A 19154-nucleotide genomic window follows, 5' to 3' on the forward strand; every position below is an offset into this window, starting at 1 on the left:
GATGGAGTGGTGGAGGACGAGCAGGAAGCTAGAGACCACTCCTCACTGGACCTTTAGTCCAGGGAGAAATCCAGAGTGCATACAAGCAGAAAAAGATGATCTGGTCCCAAGGGACACTAAGACAAAACGTTCCAGAGAGGGTTTAGACAGCCAGAGAGCTCAGGTGGCCAGGAAAGGGAGCTCTATAAGAGTGCAACATGTGTTTCCATTTATAGGCCCAAAAGACCCTAAACAAAGTCCCAATAAAATCAACTCATTCCTCTATCTTTTCCACACCACCACCACCCCACTAGTCCAAGCACCATCACCTCTTCCTGGCATGTCACCACAGTCTCCTAACTCAGCCTCAGCCAGAGCGTGCTTTCCTAATGCTGAATCTCCTCATGTGAGCGTCTTTCATAATCTGAAGAGTCTGAGAATTTCCCAAGCCATCAAGACCTGGTTCTTTCGGGCTTAACAGTTCTCCCCTCAACTTATCTGCTTTTCACATAACTGTAATACACAAACCCACTAAGCTTTCTTCTACTATATAATAAGGATCCCCTTTCCTCTGGTTTCCATAAATATATTCTCCAGTACTTTCAAGGCCCTCATCAGCGGTGCTTTTTTTTTTTTTTTTTTTTGGCTTCTAAATGTCATTCTTTAGCGGTGCTTTTAACATCCATATTTCTAACAATCGGTTCAAGACAATCTAGGCTTTTCTGTTTGGACTCCTCAAATTTCTTCCATCCTCTGCCCAATGCCCAATTCAAAGCCACTTCCACATTTTCAGGTATTTGTTACAGTAGCACCCCATTTCTAGGTGCCAAAATCTATATTCATTTTCTATTGCTGTTGTAACCAATTACCATATATTTTGTGGCATTATCTTACAGTTTTGGAGGTCAGAAGTCCCAAGTCAAGGTATCAGCAGAGCTACATTCCTTCTGGAGGCTGTAGGGTGAGAATCTGTTTCCTTGCCTTTTCCAGCTTGTAGAAGCCACCTGCATTCCTTGGCTCATGGTCCCTTCTCCATCTTCAAAGCAAGCAGTGTAGCATCTTCAAATCTTACTCCCTCTCTCTTTACCCCCAACCTCTGCTTCCATTGTCACATCTCCTTCTCTTCCTGTGACCCTCCTGCCTTCCTCTTGTAGACCTCTGTGATTACACTGGCCCCAACCAGAAAATCAAGGATAATCTCCCCATCTCAAGAGCTATAACTTAGTCATACCTGCAAAATCTCCTTTACCATAAAAGCTTCAGAGGATTGAGCCATGGACATCACTGAGGGTTCATTACTCAGCTTACCACACTCACCAACCACTTATGCTAGGCCAGGTATTGGATTACATGCATTTGCACAGTGGCAAAAAACTGGATATGCTCCTTGCCCTCAAGAAATGTATGATCTAGTGGGAGAGTCAGATATCAATCCCAAAACCGTACAGATAATTACACTAGTAAATAACTGTAAATTGCAATTAGTGCTCTAAAGGACTGGGAATCACTAGGGGGTTGTGAGGTTATCTCTGAGGTAGCGACAATCAGTCTGAGGCTGGCTGAGTGATAAGGAGCCAGCTGGAGACTTCCCTGGTGGTCCAGGGAAGACTCTGCACTCCCAGTGCAAGGTGCCCGGGTTCGATCCCTGGTCAGGGAATTAGATTGTGCATGCATGCCGCAACTAAGAGTTCGCATGCCACAACGAAGATCCCACGTGCCGTAACTAAGACCCGGCGCAGCCTAAATAAATAAAAAAATATTAAAAAAAAAAAAAAAAAAAGGAGCCAGCTTGATGGGGCATAGGAAGAAGGCCTTTAAGGCAGAGGGATCAGCAAGTGCAAAGGCCCGGAAGGAAAAGTTTGGGGGATGAAGGGAGATGGAAACAGTGGTAACAAGGTGAGGCTGCAAAGGTAAGAAGGACCAGATTTTTAGGGGCTTCTAGAGCACGGGAGGGACTTTGGGCTTTATTCAAAGCATAAGAGGAAGGGGTCGAGGAATTTTTGAAGCAGATGACAGATGTGATCACTCTGCTTTGTGAAGAACAGATTAGGGGTGGGAGGTGGGGATAAGCAAGAGGTCAGCAAAAATAGAAACATATATACCCCCTGAAGAGAAGACAGTAGCTTGAGCTGGGCACATGGTAGATAAAGTGGAGAGAACCAGACTCATGTAAGCTATATCTTGGACCAAAAATAACTGATGGGACTTGGTATAATTTAGTGTCATTCAAAAGTCTGTGTATGACCATAGGTGTGGGTGGATTATGAGGAACGTAGTGCATCAACGGAGATGAGAAATTGAAACGACTGAGATGCAAGAAAGGGGAATGGGCCAGCCATGCACCTTGTAATAATACGAGAAGAGAGGACTTGAGATGGAAGAGAGAATCAGGAGCCAAGTGCTAAAAATCTTCAGTGGTGAATGAAGCAGAGGGACAGCGTGTCTCTCAATGACAGCTATGAGGCAGAGAGAGGGCACAGACTACTAGTATGAGCAGTGGCAAGGGGTTTTATAGGAGCTGTCTGATGTGGAGGCAGCATGGGAGGGTGAAGGAGACCAGCCCCCTCTAATTCGGAGAGGGGAGATAGTAGACAAAGTGAGTCACCTCCCCTGTAGAGGGAAGTGACCTCACCTGAGGGCAGGAGGAGGGGGAAACATTTAGGAAAGGAGCGGGGGTTGTGCTAATACTGAGTTGCAAAGGGTACTGTGGACGAATTTGGGTGGGAGGTTCTAGTGAGGGTTGAGTCAAGAGAGAAAACCCAGAGCATCAAGAGAGAGTGAAGGATGGAGACATTGTGAGCAAAATGTGATTTGGTGAATTTAACTGATTGCAAGGTTGCCAGTGGTGTGAGTTCTAATAGTTCATTCCTCAAGGGTGTTGGGTACTCAGGCCTCTGTATTTACCAGTGGTCTGGAAGGGAGGCCAGGCATGCTTTTCCTCATGGTCTTTTACGGTAAAGGAATGAGTGATTGAATCTAGGTCCAGAAGTCTGGGGTTGGGTGAAAGTGGACCACGTATGTGCCTAAAACACTCTTACTTCCTTGTTCACCTGATCTTCTCTCATGCTTCTGCTCAAACATCACCTCCACTGATTTCAAGCCCTCCCTGATTTCTCTGACTAATCTTTTTCATGTACCACTGTACTTTGTGCAGACTTCTATTGTAACCCGCATTATACTTTATTGTGTTACTTTTTATATATCTCTCTTTCTGAATGAGCAATTTCTCAAGAGTATGAATAATGCTTGAATTATTTCCATTCGCCTATTACCTGGTATAAAGCCTGGTAGTCTTAGTAAGAGCTACGTGTTTAATTAAATGAAACTCAAGTCAATCATTGTTTGCTAGTCATTATTATAAATGTTAGGTTTCAAGAAGAGTTTGTATACTTTTTTTTTTGGCTTGTAAACAACAGAAATTTATTTCTTATAGACCTGGAGGCTGGGAAGTTCAAGACCAAGGCAGATTTGGTGTATGGTGAGGGCCCACTTCATAGCTCATAGAAGGCCATCTTCTCTTCTGTATATTCTTAATATAATAGTTACTGTAAAGTTTGTTGTACATATTATGTTTACCTGCTTTCTCAATAGATAATTTAAAAATTTTTTTAAATTTTATATTGGAGTATAGTTGATTTACAGTGTTGTTAGTTCCAGATGTACAGCAAAGGATAATTTTTAGTTAGTTATAATTAAATATAATAGTTTGGAGATTTTGTCAAGAAATATATCTGTGGTCTTAACTGATTGTGCTGAATTACCCAGAATTTCAGATTTCCTTGATAATGGCTCTAGAGTCAAATTAATTCCACTACAAGGGATTTCCATTTTTTTGTTTTAATTTCAATTTTGAATATAATAAACTCACGTGGTCAAAAAGCAAATGTACAAACGTATACAGTGAAAAGGCTCATGGAGATTTTCCTTTAATCTGTATATAGAGAGCTTACTCATTCTTTCCTCCACTAGTTGTTTTTTTTTTTTTTTAACCTCATTCTTTTTTCTTTCTTTCTTTTTTGGCTGCATTGGGTCTTCATTGCAGTGAGTGGGCTTCTCATCGCGATGGCTTCTCTTGTTGCTGAGCACGGGCTCCAGGCGCGTGGGCTTCAGTAGTTGCGGCACGTGGGCTCAGTAGTTGTGGCTCACGGGCTCTAGAGCACGGGCTCAGTAGTTGTGGTGCACGGGCTTAGTTGCTCCACGGCATGTGGGATCTTCCCAGACCAGGGCTTGAACCTGTGTCCTCTGCATTGGCAGGAGGATTCTTAACCACTGCGCCACCAGGGAAGCCCCAAAAGACAACATTATGATGCTGGGAATGAGGGGTCATTTGCAACCACATTATCTTAACTACATAGTCTGAGATAGATTTAATAGTTCAACATCATTGTTAATACTTAGTTTAATTAAAAGTGCCTGTATTTACGTGTACATGTGTGAAATGACATACGAATGAGAGTATTGACTGCAGCATTGTTTGTAATAACAAAAGATTGGAAGTCAACCACATATTCATCAGGTGTAAAAAAGAATGAGGTCCGGGCTTCCCTGGCACAATGATTAAGAATCCGCCGGCCAATACAGGGGACACGGGTTCAAGCCCTCGTCTGGGAAGATCCCACATGCCTCAGAGCAACTAACCCTGTGGCCACAACTACCGAGCCTGCGCTCTGGAGCCCTCGAGCCACAACTACTGAGCCCATGCACCGCAACTACTGAAGCCCACGCGCCTGGAGCCCATGCTCCGCAACAAGAGAAGCCACTGCAATAAGAAGCCCGTGCACGGCAACAAAGAGTAGCCCCCGCTCACCACAGCTAGAGAACGTCCGCGCACAGCAACAAAGACCCAATGCAGCCAAAAAAAAAAAAAAAAAGTTGTCTTTTAACATCAAATGGTAGACTGATGGACTACTGTGAATAAATGTTCTAAGAACATTGGTCAAGAGGAGGAAAGGTGCCGGCAGACCAGCAGACACAATGTTAATGTAAGAGGCACCCATGAAATAATTAAAGGAGCACAAAACTTATTGACATTCTCTATCTACATATTCACTGAATTACTGGCATTACTAATTAGAGCAAACAGAATACAGAACCAAAAGGAAAGGAAAATAATTATCAGGAAACTTTTAAATAGTGAATATAGTAAGTGGCAAAATTGTCCACAGAAGATTTGAGACGTCTTGGTTCTTTAGGCTTTTAAGTGGAATAGAACTGAAAACTAGAAAAATAAACTCAAAAGAACAATCCTTCTTTAGCAGAAGTAAATGCCTCAGATGACCTAATAGATTTTTTCTTTCAAAATTCCGGTATTCAGTGAACACTGTTTCTAAGTGCCTCTTTTGTTGGATTTGTTTGTCTGTGTGTGCATTAATTAGTTTGCTTAAAAACTGCTTTGTTTGCAAACAACAACAAAAAAATCCGCATGTTAAACAGTATTGGAATTTGTTAACATTCCTAGACACATGACTTTGTTCTATATTCTAAGTCAGTTCCTTGGGATGTGGCAGGGACCCTTTCTCTTCACATACTGCCTGAATCTGAAGACGGTAGTGATTTAGTGGGCTGGCATTGTTGAGTTTGATCCTTATGATTTTCATGGGTCTGGTTCATATTGTTATGTAACATCTTTTTGAATGAACTTTCCCAGAAATGTGTGCAATGAATGCTTACAATCTATGTACAGTTTCACCACTGACGCTCCCTAAAAAATCAATCAGGAAAAACTAGCTGTATAAAATGAATTTGGCAATAAGCATTAAAACATGTAAGTACTAACTGTTGTCTGGTTTTATAACCCTCTATCTTTTGGGAGTCAATTAAAACTTTGACTCCAAATAAATCCAGATGTGGAAAAAAATGTATCTGCTGTTTGAAAACAAAGAAGTATAAAACAGAATCAATTAATCTGGATCTAGGAAGTCTAGAAAGAGGTCATTGATTTACCTCAACCAATATCTGTAAGAGCCCCAGTGATGGTACAAGGTTCACGGAAAAGAGGAAATGTGAGTGCAGAAATTGCAGGATATGATCAACATCTTATTTCCTGACTTCAAAAGGTAACCCTACTCTTACCTTACCATCTTCCACCCATACTCATTCTACTGTAAAACAAGTCACTTTCTCAAAAAGTGCCTGGGGGCTGAGCCACATGGTGAGTGGCATGATGGAGGGCACAGATGGGGAGGAGGTATGAGGAAGAAGGAGTTAGAAATGAATATATGGAAATGCAAGAGCTCATTTTGAGGAATAACAAATCCTCCATAATGATTGGAGGAGCACATCCACAAAGAAGAGAGGATAGATTAGAAAAAGACCTCATGCACTAAGTTCAGTTCAGTAGACAATGGTGAAGTCATAGAGGTATTTTGAGTGGGTGAATAACATAATCAAAATAATGCTTTAGGAAAATTAAGAAAAAATAAACTTGAGATCAGTTGAGAGACTTTTGAAATAATGCAAGCAGGAAGTAATGAGAGCATAAATCAGTACACCAGCAATGGGAAAGAGAGAACATACAGAAACAGATAAAACAGAATCCGTAGGATATGGTATCTACCATATTGATAGAATGTAGGGGATAAGAGAGTAAGAAAGAAGTGAAAGATGGTTGGACTTGGGCCAAATATCCACCCTTGCTGTAATTAGCTGTGGCTGAGGCAGTGGTCATCTGGTAGCAACATAGCCATGTAGACCTATTTGGGTAGGGAAGTTACCAATGAAATGGGAAGGGTAGGCACCCCAAACTACTAAACTCTGCTAAGAAACTGTGTACTAACCCTGTTTAATAAAAACAGCTATACATACACTTCAAAATGAGATGAAGATCAAAGAAATTAGGGTGCAGCTTCTGTGGAATCAAGTTCTATTCTGTGACTATCGTAGAGGATCAAGATATGTCATCCTAAAATATGCCACTTTGGGATGAGGATTATTTTAAACTGAAGGCACGAGAGATCCAACAGATGCAAGAGGAAGCCTTCCTGGAACCTCCCTTCTCTGACTAAAAGCGGAAACTTCTGAGAAAAGAGGACTGCCAAAAATCTCCTCTCCTGAAGAAGTTTTACAGCCATGAAGACAGAAAGTCAGTACTGAGATGGACCTGCACAAATATTCCCCCACTAGTATCCCCCATATATTTACCTTCCCACAGTTTGCTGCCCTTGGAAACTTAAAACGTTTGCCTTTACAAATTTGTTTCTCTTGGTTGAGATGCTATATAAACCCAAGTTCTAACCACCCCTTGAGTTACTCATCACTGAGTTTCTCCTGTATGTATGCAAGCCGCAAGAGCTAATAAACTCTGGTTTTCTCTTGTTAACCTGTCTTTTGTCAGCCTAACATGCAACATGCCAGGAAATGAACCTAAAAGGAAAGAGGAAAATTTTTTCTCCCTCCACTACACTATGTACTTCATGAGATAAAAAGAAGAAAACTGATAACTCATGTGTTTCTAAAAGACAAAGAAAATAATTGTTTGCCTTTTTGGATTAAAGGCAGGTATTTTCAATATTCAAAGGGCAGTGTGGCTCTCTTGCTTATATATTTACATATCTCAGCTGATTTCAGGTGCAAGAGCCAATAGCACTCCACTGTTCTAAATAACTAGATCATTTCAGTATTTTCCACTAGTGTTTCATGCTATATAGACTGCATTGTCTTGTTTTTAACAATAAATAATTTAGATATAAAATTTTGTGCCTATGTGTATTTGTGCGTTTTGCTGAGGTGATTATTCATTCTTCTAAGATTTGCAAAGTGACATCAGACCCAAAAAGAGCTAGAACCACCAGTGAGGGAGACAGCACACTGGACTAGGAGTCAAATACATCTAGTTTCTCATAATGTTGGGCAGTTTGTGATCTTAAACAATTTAAGTGAGTTTTCTGATCTTCATTTTCCTTCCCTGTAAAATAGGAGTTGGTAATAGTCGCCATGCTTTCCTCATATGAATGTTTGGAGGTTACAATTCAATGTTACGTAACTTATATAGCATTTAAAAATATAAAGCATCTCACTTTTGCTAAGCAAAGAAGTCCTTCCCAAAACCTGGATGTGTTTCTACTATAAACACCAACACTAACCTTGCAAGTACAAACCATTCACTAACCTTGAAAACCATGGAATCCCTGAGCAATGCATTATTATGCTTCCCCAAGTGATCTTACAGCTCCATTTTAACTCTACCTTTTATCTTCAAAGTTCAAAGAAACATGTACTGTGATTTCAGATTCTTGCACTAATATCTAGTACTAAAATCAAAACAATATAACTTTGAATCTGAATCAGCTAAAATGAAATGAAATGTACTAGGCAAAATTGCCCTTTAATAGTGACGGAATGTTAACAACTGCTGAGTGATCATTGTGTGCAAATCCACCCTTGGCCTTATGCCGGAAATCCATTGAGGTCTTTGCTGGTCACGTAAGAGACATTTGTAGCTTGTTTGGCTTAGAACATCCCAACAGGTGCCCCTTCTGTCTAGATTTATAAGGAGTCAGGTAGAATTTGAACTCTAATTATGTCCTAGGATTCTTAACCATCTCCAGTCAAAATAGCAAAAACATTTCTCAGACTAGGGGAGAGACTGTACATGCAATTGATCAAATATTCAGATCTACATATCAAAATTTTTAAAAACTAATGAATTGGTTCTTTTTAGATGAAATATAAGACTATTAATGGAACTAGCTGAATTTTACAAATTTTTCAATCACAAAGAATCGCATGTTTTTCAGTATGACTTTTCCTGATTATTGCTTGTTGTAATGTAATTTCCTCTATTTTTTTTTTTTCACTTGTCTTCCTTTTTCTTCTCTTCTTGACCTTTTCCCTAAATTTCTGGAGCATGATTATCTCTTTTTTTAAGATTTTCTTTCTCCCATTAATCACTGAACATGAGAGAAATATTTTGCAAAATGGCTTTTCCCACAAAAGGGGCATGACCTATATAACAACAGGAAAATATTTATATGCTATACTGTATTAATAAGGTGATCCAATTTCTAAGTTATTTTAAGGATGTAAGACTCAATTTCTAGGGTAATATTATTCATCTTGTAGATTTGAGAAGACTAATTAGAAGCACAGGCGCAACTGGCACATCATGAACCCTTGTGTGATAGAAAAGACTGATTCTGCTGTGGCTTCGTATTCACAATTGACATTGTGAATCATAGACTAGATCTTATGATAAAAATGTGTGCAAATATTTACAAAGTTATGTTTAGGAATCAGAGCATCCCAAATGCTTCATTTTGAAACATTTTAAACATTTGAGTTGCACCCAAGTTTGATGTACGTGGATTCCAATTTCAGTAGCCTTAGTTGAATGGCCACTGACATGTATTACCAAATGGGCTACAGAGACTCAGTAAAGCCCATCAGTAGGAATGTTTACCATATGTCACTTTAAATGTTTAGAGCATTTGGACAGCTGTTAAGGGGATAAAGTTACAACACAAAGGCTGCCCACATTTACAACTGTAAAGTGAGCAGACCAGCCACGGTATCCTCCTGTGCTCAGAAAGAATGTACCATATAGGAAGTGGAGAATGCCTGGGATAATAATGTCTATCATGGGAGGTACCAGGTTCTCACTCTAATATGGTAACTAAATCCCCTCGGGCATTATAAGGCTGAACATTCCCCTGGGTTTCCGTAGTGTGGCATCTGTTAGTTAGAGGAATTACAGTTGCCAAGCCTAAAATAAGACAGAGAAAACTCTTCATTTTCATCTTTCTACACCCATTGAGGAGAGGCCATTCAGAGAAGCAAACAACCTGAAACCCCCAAAGATATAACTAACCCAAACACTCACGGTGCCCACAGTTTAGAAACAATTCTTCATTTATGCACAGAAAAAGTTTACTCATAAGCCTAGACCTCTCAGGTTGTACTATCCAGCTGTGCACTTCTTTAAAAAATTACAGAAACTTCAATTTAATAGAGTCAGGAGCCCAGAAGAGGGAATTCTCCGGGCCCGCAGTGATAACAGAGCCCAACAAGAAGAAGAAAGACTCCAGCAACAACTCAGTCAGTGAAAAGCCATGGACTCTGTTTACTAGAGCCGTCCCAATGTCCTTCTCCCCTCTATAAAGACTTCTTTCCTTGCTGTGCAGAGACTTGCTTGTGGCTGGCCTTGGTCTCGGACCCCGAATTGCAATTCCCTGCTGATCCCAAACAAACCCATCTTCGCTGGAGAAATATTTGCCGCAGTCTATTTGTTTTAGGTCAACCCTTCCCTGGTCTATCTCTTAATATTAGAAATAATGCACTGAAGGGGAGCAGAATAGATCACCCCTAAAATATGCCTCTTTGGCAGAAGGATTATTTTGAACTGATTATCTCTGAAAGGCTGCAGACACAAAAGAATATCTGAAAACAGAGTAGAAGTTTCATTTACAAAGGAAATCCCCATTTGTAAGGGTGTCTCCCTCTCTGTACCAAGAAAGGAAGGATAACTAAATCTCTAGAAACTCTTACCAATGGAGAAGATACCGCCTTAAATCTGCAATTTTCTGTGCATTGTCTGATAACCTCCCATAATTGGTTTGCTCCACTGCTCCAGTATCTTTCTTTTGTCTTTAGCTGAAGATGATATTTAAGGCGATAGCTTGGGCCATTGCAGTGACTCAGTTTTCCTGGGTATCTTCCATGTATACAGGAGGTATACATGTTATTAAATTTCTGAGTTTTTTTTTTTCCTGTTAATCTGTGTTTTATTACAGGGATATCTTAGCCAAGAATCTAGAAGGGTAGAGGGAAAATTATTTTTCCTCCCCTACAGAACTAAAAGTCCTGACCTGATGTAAGGGATAACATCTAAAATTATGAAAATAATTGGGAGATACACAACTACTGAAGGAAACCATAACTTGATTTTAATTCTTAGCATAAACCTCTGTAATAGTCAGAGGACTGTTCTCAACTTTCTTTCACAAGGTTTTAAGCCCATTTCAAATGTTTAGACCTTCTCAGGTTCAATGAGCTGACAGGCAAGAGAAATTCTTGCATACAAATGGAAAATTTTCTTAACTCATCTTCCTTTCTCTCTGTAGTTCTAAAATCAAATGAAGTTATTTATTACGGAGACTCACTAAATGAAATATTGGCCAAAATTAAACTCTCATTTTTTGTTCTTCCTTTTTCTTTTTTTTCTTCCTCACCATTGCAGGTTCTACCAATGCCCTTTTGTTAGGCCTGCTTACCTAGCTATGCATCTCTGAGCCTGGCCTGAGGGGCCACATCCTGTGTCTGGAATGTGAATCCCCTCTCCCTGCCAGGCGTCCCGTTGGGCCCCCTGCGCACACACACAAGCAGCCCTCTCCCTTCATTTAACCATGCATCCCTGCCAATGACTTATCTCTGTCCTTTCAGATATGTGTCTCTTGTAAATCTCCACCTTAATTCAGTAAGTTATAGTATGTAATTACCATTTTTATACACATCCTATTCAATGTATATGCTATTTTTCTGTATGTATATGCCCATTCTGTATGTGTCCATCTTAAAATAATATCTCCCGGGCGAGACCATGTCTGGAAAATTTGCTGAGGACAGAGCCTATCATGGTGCCTTGTGCAAATAACATTTTTTTTTTTTAAATGATGACCTAAGTATGAGCAATACTTAGGTAAAAGATTAGTAGAAAGGTTTTTTGAAATAATAAAAACACACTTAAAGGAACCTTAAATACTCCTTAGATCATGCCTAAAATACATAAGCATTTCTTTCTTAATCTTAGTAAAATATCAGAAAACAGAAATGAGACTACTTGAAGATATCTTCAGTTCCTGTGTTATAAAAAGTACCTTGTAAAAGGGAAGGGGGTTTTGGACTCATGTTAAAGCACCCATGAACTTACAGATAATCAACTACAGTTCCACATGGTACAGGGGAAAGTTGGAAAAGCAAGACTGCTTATTCTCATAATTTTCTCCTTTTACTCACTAATTCAATACTCAATCAAAGTGTATTTTTCAGCTGAAAGTAGACAGGCACGAGCAAGCCAGAAATAGAATTTCTTAACTCTAGAAGAGGAAGGCTGCTGAATTTTTCACCGCGGCGCATTTGCATATCTCTTCTTAATACAGAACTACGTTTCCACTCATTTCCTGCTTAATCATGGTGGAAATTTTTGTTTGGTGAAAAGGCACCATTGACATATTGTTTCTCATAAGTGAAATTGTAGACTGGAATGGGTTGTGGATAAGCCCAGTTGAAAACCGTACTTATTTCCCTCCTTGGAAACTCTGAAACTCAGCTTTTTTTTCCTCCTCAAAGTTCAGACTGCATATAGGAATCTCCTACTTCCAAGATGTTAGAAGGCAGGACTACTTGCCCATCCTTCACTTTCCTTTAAAAAAGCTGCACTTCAGTTTTTCATATCATTGCAGTTTTCCAGCGTGTAGGACCAGGAAAACAGAACCCTTAAATCTGTTCATTTCTACACATAAACCTTCCCAAGGAATAGGCAGCTGGGCTAATTATCCTTGATTAGCATAAGAATAAAAGACCCTAGGGTGTTCTTGAATAAAAGAATGTCCTTAGGCTTCTTTGATTTATAACTCTTAGAAGCTCGACTATTCACAAGAAACAAAGTAAGACAAGCCTTCTGTTTTAATAGCGATGAGGCAGCCGCCCTTACCTAGTTCTGCACCTCCCTCCTTTATAACTTACACCGAGCAGAAAACCCGTTTACAGCCAGTGACATCCCCCAGACCTCTCCTCCGAAATTCCCCACCTCCTGTGCATCTTAGAAAATTGAGAAGAGCTTCCTCTTCCTTTCCGCGCTTCAAAACAGGCAGGGGAAGGAGCTGTGAGCAGCCTTTTATCGCGGTTCACGAATGCAGCTGTGAAAGAGCTTGAGGCGGGCGGTACATCCTGTGAGCGGGGGATAAGCAGAAGTCTGAAGAGAAGAAGACTGTAAGGTCCTGTCCGGCGATGACTGATAAAGGAAAAATTGCAAACGTTTGCGTGGCAAGAAACCGTGTGGTCCTTCCTCCGACCCCTTTCTACCAACTGTGCGTTTGAGGAATCGCAGGCTCAATCCACACACACATTTTTGTAAAAATACAGTCAGAATCATAAGCAGTTACCTTCATTGTTCGGTCGGCCGTGAGAGCAGCTCGAGGTGAGCGGAGGCAAAGGCGCTGCGTCCCGGGCGTTCCGGGCGGCGCGAGTCTGGGGAAGGGGCTGGAGGGGCGGCGGGCACACGTGGCGGGCGCCTCGCAGACTGGCCCTGGCAGCGGCGATCGCTGGCTCTCCTGCAGATTGCATCAGCAGGAAGAGTCTTGAGGCTGTGTTTCCCCCAGACGGGCCCCAGAGGGTAGAGCCTCTTCCGCACGAAAATTCCGACCCGGCGCCCAGTCCAGACCCTTACCCACCGCTCACTCCTGGGGGTGGAGGATGCCAGCTTTTCAAACGCGTAACCCCTGAATTAGTGCCTGGGTGTGCGTGTATCATTGATGTGGGGATGTCAAAGAAGAGGAAAAAAACAGATCACAGATCGTGATTGCCATTCCCTCCTTAGCTGGCTGCCTGCCCACCTCACTTTCCACTCTCCCCAAAGTAACTTTCCTGCATGCCCCTGCTCAAAATTATACAGTGGGTCCTGGTCATCTAAAACAGAAAATTTTTAAATGTATATCTTGAATATACATTTAAAGAACACGTGCCTGGTTTTTAAGAGTTTGCCAGTCTCTGTTTCTCACACCCCTTCCTCTAGCCCCACAGTCCCCTGCTCAGTCAACATTTTTTGTCAATTTCTCATATACTTGGGGGAATTATTCTAATCCTTTGACTGAGCATGTAAAATTTTTTCTGATCTGAATATTTCCTGCTAGCCCAGTTCATGCTCTCTGGGTCCTCTCCCCACTTCTACACAAAAGCGCCAGCATTTCTACTGTTCCAGCTGTCTGGTCAGGCTCCACGATTTTGCTTAAATGCCCTTCTGGTTGACCAGTCTCTGACTCACTCTCTGTCAATCCAGCAACTTCCGGTTTTTGTAAACCTCAGCTAGAGTCTGTGCTATGAAGTCATAGCTGACTCCCTCAAGCAGAACTGAGCTCTTGTCTATGCACTGCGCTTTGTCCGTATCCTTTATTTTAATTATTTGCACGGATGTTACATCATTAGATTACCAGATTCTTGAGGGTAGATCCTTTGTGGTATTCATCTCCTACAGCCAGTGGACTGCCTTGGAGAGGGAGTGTTCAACACAAATGTGTGTGTGGAAGCTTAACTAAATTTGGTTAGGTGAATGAATGATAGAGTCTTTCATTTGATAAATTTATTGAGCTTTTTTTTTTTGGTGGCTCTGCGGGGTTTGTGAGATCTTAGTTCTCAGACCAGGGATTGAACCTGAACCCTGGGTGATGAAAGGGCAGAGCCTTAACCACTGGACCGCCAGGGAATTCCCTGAACTCTTATAAAGTGCCAGGCACTGGGCAAGATTCTAGGGGTAGAGTGGTAAAAAAAAAAAAAGTGACACACATGGAGCTTATATTTTAGAGTGGGAAACAGAAAATGAACATGAATCAGGTAGCAAAATGCCCATCAACTGATGAATGGATAAATAAAATGTGGTATATTCACACAAAAGAATATTATTTGGTAATAAAAAGAAATGAACTACCGATACATGCTATAAAATGAATTAACCTTGCAAACATTACACAAAGTGAACAAAGCCAGTCACAGATGATCACAAATCATGGTTCCATTTATCTGAAATACCCAGAATAGGAAGATCCATAGGGACAGAAAATAGATCGTTGTTGCCAATCTAGGGAGAGGAGGGAGTAGAGAGTCGCTGCTAATGTGTACAGGGTTTTTTGGGGGGATGATTAAAATGTTCTAAAATTCAATTGTGGTGATGGTTGCACAACTCTGTGAATACAATAAAATAGAATTAGACTCTTTAAATAGGTCAATTGTACGAAGTGAATTACATCTCAATAAAGGTGTTATTTTTTAAACATCAGGTGGCAAGTAGAAAATTTTATGGGGATAAATAAACCATGGTAAAGGGATAGAGACTGATGGGGTGATAGACCTGAATGAATTAATGAGTAAGTTCTGAACCATGCCTGGCAATGACTTCTAGATCCAATGACTTTCCTATGTAAGCAACAAAGGAAGAGGGAAGGTGGTATAAAGGCAAAGAGCTTGAAGGGAAGCTAGAAGTAAAGCGAAAGAGGAATTGTGGGAATTAACATCTACAGAAGAACATGAGAACAATCTCTCTATGGTTCTGTCTGTTCTCCCATTTCCCTCCGGTGTTGAGAGGAGTGTCCCACAGAGGTCCCTCATTGCAACATGCAAACAGTCCCCAAACTTCCCTCCTGGACACCAAAAATGCTGTTTCCCAAATGAAGAGGGTCATCATCAGCCAAGATTGTTATGCTGTCAGTGGCGCTACACTTCAAGAAAGTCACAGTTAAAAGATATTAAAGGGGGCTTCCCTGGTGGCGCAGTGGTTGAGAATCTGCCTGCCAATGCAGGGGACACGGGTTCGAGCCCTGGTCTGGGAAGATCCCACATGCCGCGGAGCAACTGGGCCCGTGAGCCACAATTACTGAGCCTGCGTGTCTGGAGCCTGTGCTCCACGACAAGAGAGGCCGCGATAATGAGAGGCCCGTGCACCGCGATGAAGAGTGGCCCCCACTTGCCACAACTGGAGAAAGCCCTCGCACAGAAACGAAGACCCAACACAGCCATAAATAAATAAATAAATAACTAAAAATTAAAAAAAAAAAAGTGGGGGTGCGTACCAAGTTGGATGATCTTGTGTGCCCACAGGTATTGATATCCAAAGACAGAAAGGGCTCAACATGGATTTCTTATGGAACATGGAGGATGTTGTAACTCCCACATTCAACCGTTCCTAAATAAATCAGTAATCTTTGGGTCAACTATCCCAGGACAAGGAAAAAAAAAAAAAAGAGATAAGAGTTTTACAACTCCTTCGTACTTTCTTTTGATATGATTCTTTATTCATGCCCCTCATGGAGCAAACAGACTCAAGCCCAACCCTATAATAATCTCTAAGTTAAGAGAAGACTAAGGCCCTATTTAATAAACGATCATCAAACAAAGGGGTGGCACAAATTAGGGGAAAGCACTGGCTTTAGAAGCAGACCTGAATTTGTATCCCCAGTTTCACTAAATTTGTAATGTACAACCTTTCACAAATTATTTAATCTCTTGGAAACTCAGTTTAATTTTTTAAAATCACTAATATAAGGAAAAGAGTACCTACCTTGGAGGTATGTTTTAAGAGAGAAGCGAGTTACTACATGTACGGTCCCCATCACTGGAGACCCACTCTGTGTGCTCCACACAGATCTCCTATGAATCCTGCAATCCCGATCACCTTAGAATAAGTAACAGCCATTAATTTTCTGTAAGGAATAAGTGAAGGATATAGACTGAAGGTGCAAGAAAAGAAATTTTAGAATATTAAAAACACATCTTAACCAAGAAAAGAATTCCAAGGGGGGATTTATGGAATCTTTCTTCTGAATTCTTTGAAAATAAGTTAATACCCATTTGTCTTGAAAGGATGTTGTAAATCTTTCTGCTATAAACTCTCAGGACACTTCCCACCCTGACTCACAAAGTTGGCTGCTTTTTCCTTGAAACTCTTCCCTTCCATGATACTATGCTATTCTGGACCCTCTCTAGTCTCTCTGCCAGGTCCTTTCCCCCTAATTATGATCATACTTCTCTCTTCTCGTGCCTTCCAGATGTAGGCAAGGTAGTCATCCCACTTCTGCGTGACCCTGATACTCTGTTCCTAGGTATCTCAATTGTCACTTCTAGTCTGATCATCTCCAAAGCTATGCCTCTAGTTCTAATCTCTCTTCTGATTTCCAGACTTTATTTCCAAAGGTCCATATCTGGTTCATCACTATTATTTCAAGGCCAATTAGTCCAAATCCAAGCACATAATCTTCCTTCTTAATCCTGCTTGTCCTGCTGTCTTCCTTCTCTCTGCTGATGCCATCGACATTCTCCCAGTCATCCAGGCTCCAAATTTTAATATAGTTCATGTCTTCATAAATAGCACTTAAAGTAGGAAGGAAAGACATGAGCCTTTCACAGCCAAGTATCACCAAGTCTTCCCAGTTCTATTTTCACAAGATCTCTCATAGTGGAGCCCTTCCTGTTCCCACTCTCACTGCCCTGATTTAGTCATTTATTATATCTTCCCCTTGGATTACTGTTATTTCTGCCTTTAATCTCTCCTTGCCACAATTCACCAAATACACAGATGGCAAGTAATCTTCCTAACCCTTGGTTCTGATTAGACTTTTCCGTACTCTAAAGAATATAACTTGCACTCACATGCTCTCATATGAGCCAGGCCAGAGTACTTGGCAAGCACACTTGAAATCTTCCATCGTTTCTGCACAATGTTCCTTGAAATTTCTTTCCCCCCCAAATTTGCCTAAATGACATCCAATCTTCAAGATCCATTTCAGTAACTATTGTCCCTCTGGAGTCTTTCCTGAGGTGTGTCCTTGCTATGTAGACTAGTGGTTCTCAGCTGAGAGCAGAGATGGGGAATAAGGGAAGTGGGGAGAGTTGCTACTGGTATCTAGTGGGTAGAGACCAGAGATGCTGCCCAAAATATTACAAAACACAAGACAACCTTCACCCCCCCACCCCCCGGCAACAAAGAATTATCTGGCCCAAAGTGTCAATGAAGCCAAAGTTGAGAAATCCTACTTATAGACCCATATCAACTTTTGTGCCATTTCGGTGTCTGAGTCTTAGCTGCCTTTCTGTAGGGCACACTCTGTGAAGACAGGGAACTGTCATCTCTGTAATAACTATGGTGTTAGCCCAGTGACTACCTTTCAGTCTATGCCTTCTCAGTCCCTTTCTGTCCTCTTCTACCTCTTAAAAGATACTGTTCTTCTACCTCTTTTTAGATACTGTTCTCCCTCTGGGTTTTATCCTCTATCCTCAAATTTTTTCTCATTCATTTTAAACGTGCTCCATGGGTGAGTTCATCTACTCTTCGGCTGATACTGCTACTAATCTACCAAAAGGGCATTTTTCTTCCCTTTCTTCTTCTAACAAAACGCTGATTTTTTTTTTTTTTAGGGTCGTGGCACAGAATATGATTAGTCTTGGATGGTGAATGATAATTAATCTAAGGGAGTAATGACAATCTCATTTTATTTTGCAATATACCTATTTTCCCACACTCTTGAGCTAGAGAGGCTCAAGGAATCAAGTTCTAACCAGTGAGACTTAAGGGGAAGTCATCAGAGGGGCTCCTAGGGATTTCACCTTCTGATTGGAAAAAAAAAGTCGGGCAAGGAGTCCTTGCTGGTGCCTTCTTATTTTAAATACTGTTTATAGATCATGTTTCAGGGAGCTGCCAATAGCCATCCTGCAACCATGACTGACAAGCCCAAGGTCCAAAACCAATATATTGAGGACGGCAAAGTAGAGAGAGAGAGAGAGAGAGAGAGAGAGAGTGAGTGCCTGGGCTGTCCATAACATCATTGAGCTAGCTTGTCAAAGGTGGAATCACCTACCTTCAAAATTTGTGTTATGTGAGATAATTAAATGTCTTTATTGCTTTGCCTCTATTGCCTCTATTTTATTACTACTGTTGAAAGCATTCCTTGGCTTCAATAACACCTATACTCCGGTGCCACCTGCTTCAAGAACTCTTTACTCATATTTCGGATGTACATTCCCACATACTGGAACCAAAGATATCTCCAACTCAGTAGGAAATTTTTATCTTATGTATAATGAACTTATTCAATATATTTACTCCCAAATCCTTTTCTCAGTAAACACACACACACACACACACACACTCTTGCCTACCATATGCTGCATGCTTGGTGGGCTCCTCTTGTATTTCCTATCTTTCTTAATAACAGTACTGTTTAACTAGTAACCCAAACGATAGCCAAGTCAACTTTAGATCCTACTTTTCCTTCACTCTCTGCCAGTTTCATCATTTATAATTTCTACAAACTTTTTTCTTTATTATTTCTCAAATTTGTCTTTTGCTCTTCATACTCATTAGAATGCCTTAGTTCAATCCCTCATCATCTCTTAGCTGGACATTAGCTTCTTAACTGGTATCTGGGTGACATTTGAACATATTAACCTGCCTTGACATCATCTCTCTTACCTATAAA

General features: G+C 40.9%; 1 protein-coding gene across 3 annotated transcripts in view; it reads right to left on the reverse strand.

Annotated features, from left to right (window-relative positions):
* The window catches only part of BCAT1 (branched chain amino acid transaminase 1), a 115421-nt gene extending 101898 nt beyond the window's left edge, over positions 1-13523 (reverse strand). For 2 of the 3 annotated variants that reach the window (XM_068560006.1, XM_068560004.1), the window contains exon 1: positions 13077-13523. In XM_068560006.1, coding sequence (XP_068416107.1) covers positions 13077-13082 — 6 coding nt within the window. In that variant the 5' untranslated portion in view covers positions 13083-13523. Of the gene's footprint in view, positions 1-12721; positions 12926-13076 lie in introns of all 3 variants that reach the window. The other variant, XM_068560005.1, reaches the window with a different exon arrangement.
* Positions 13524-19154: the final 5631 nt, after the last annotated feature.

The sequence above is a fragment of the Eschrichtius robustus genome, chromosome 13 (assembly GCF_028021215.1).
Source record: "Eschrichtius robustus isolate mEscRob2 chromosome 13, mEscRob2.pri, whole genome shotgun sequence".
Classification (NCBI taxonomy): domain Eukaryota; kingdom Metazoa; phylum Chordata; class Mammalia; order Artiodactyla; family Eschrichtiidae; genus Eschrichtius; species Eschrichtius robustus.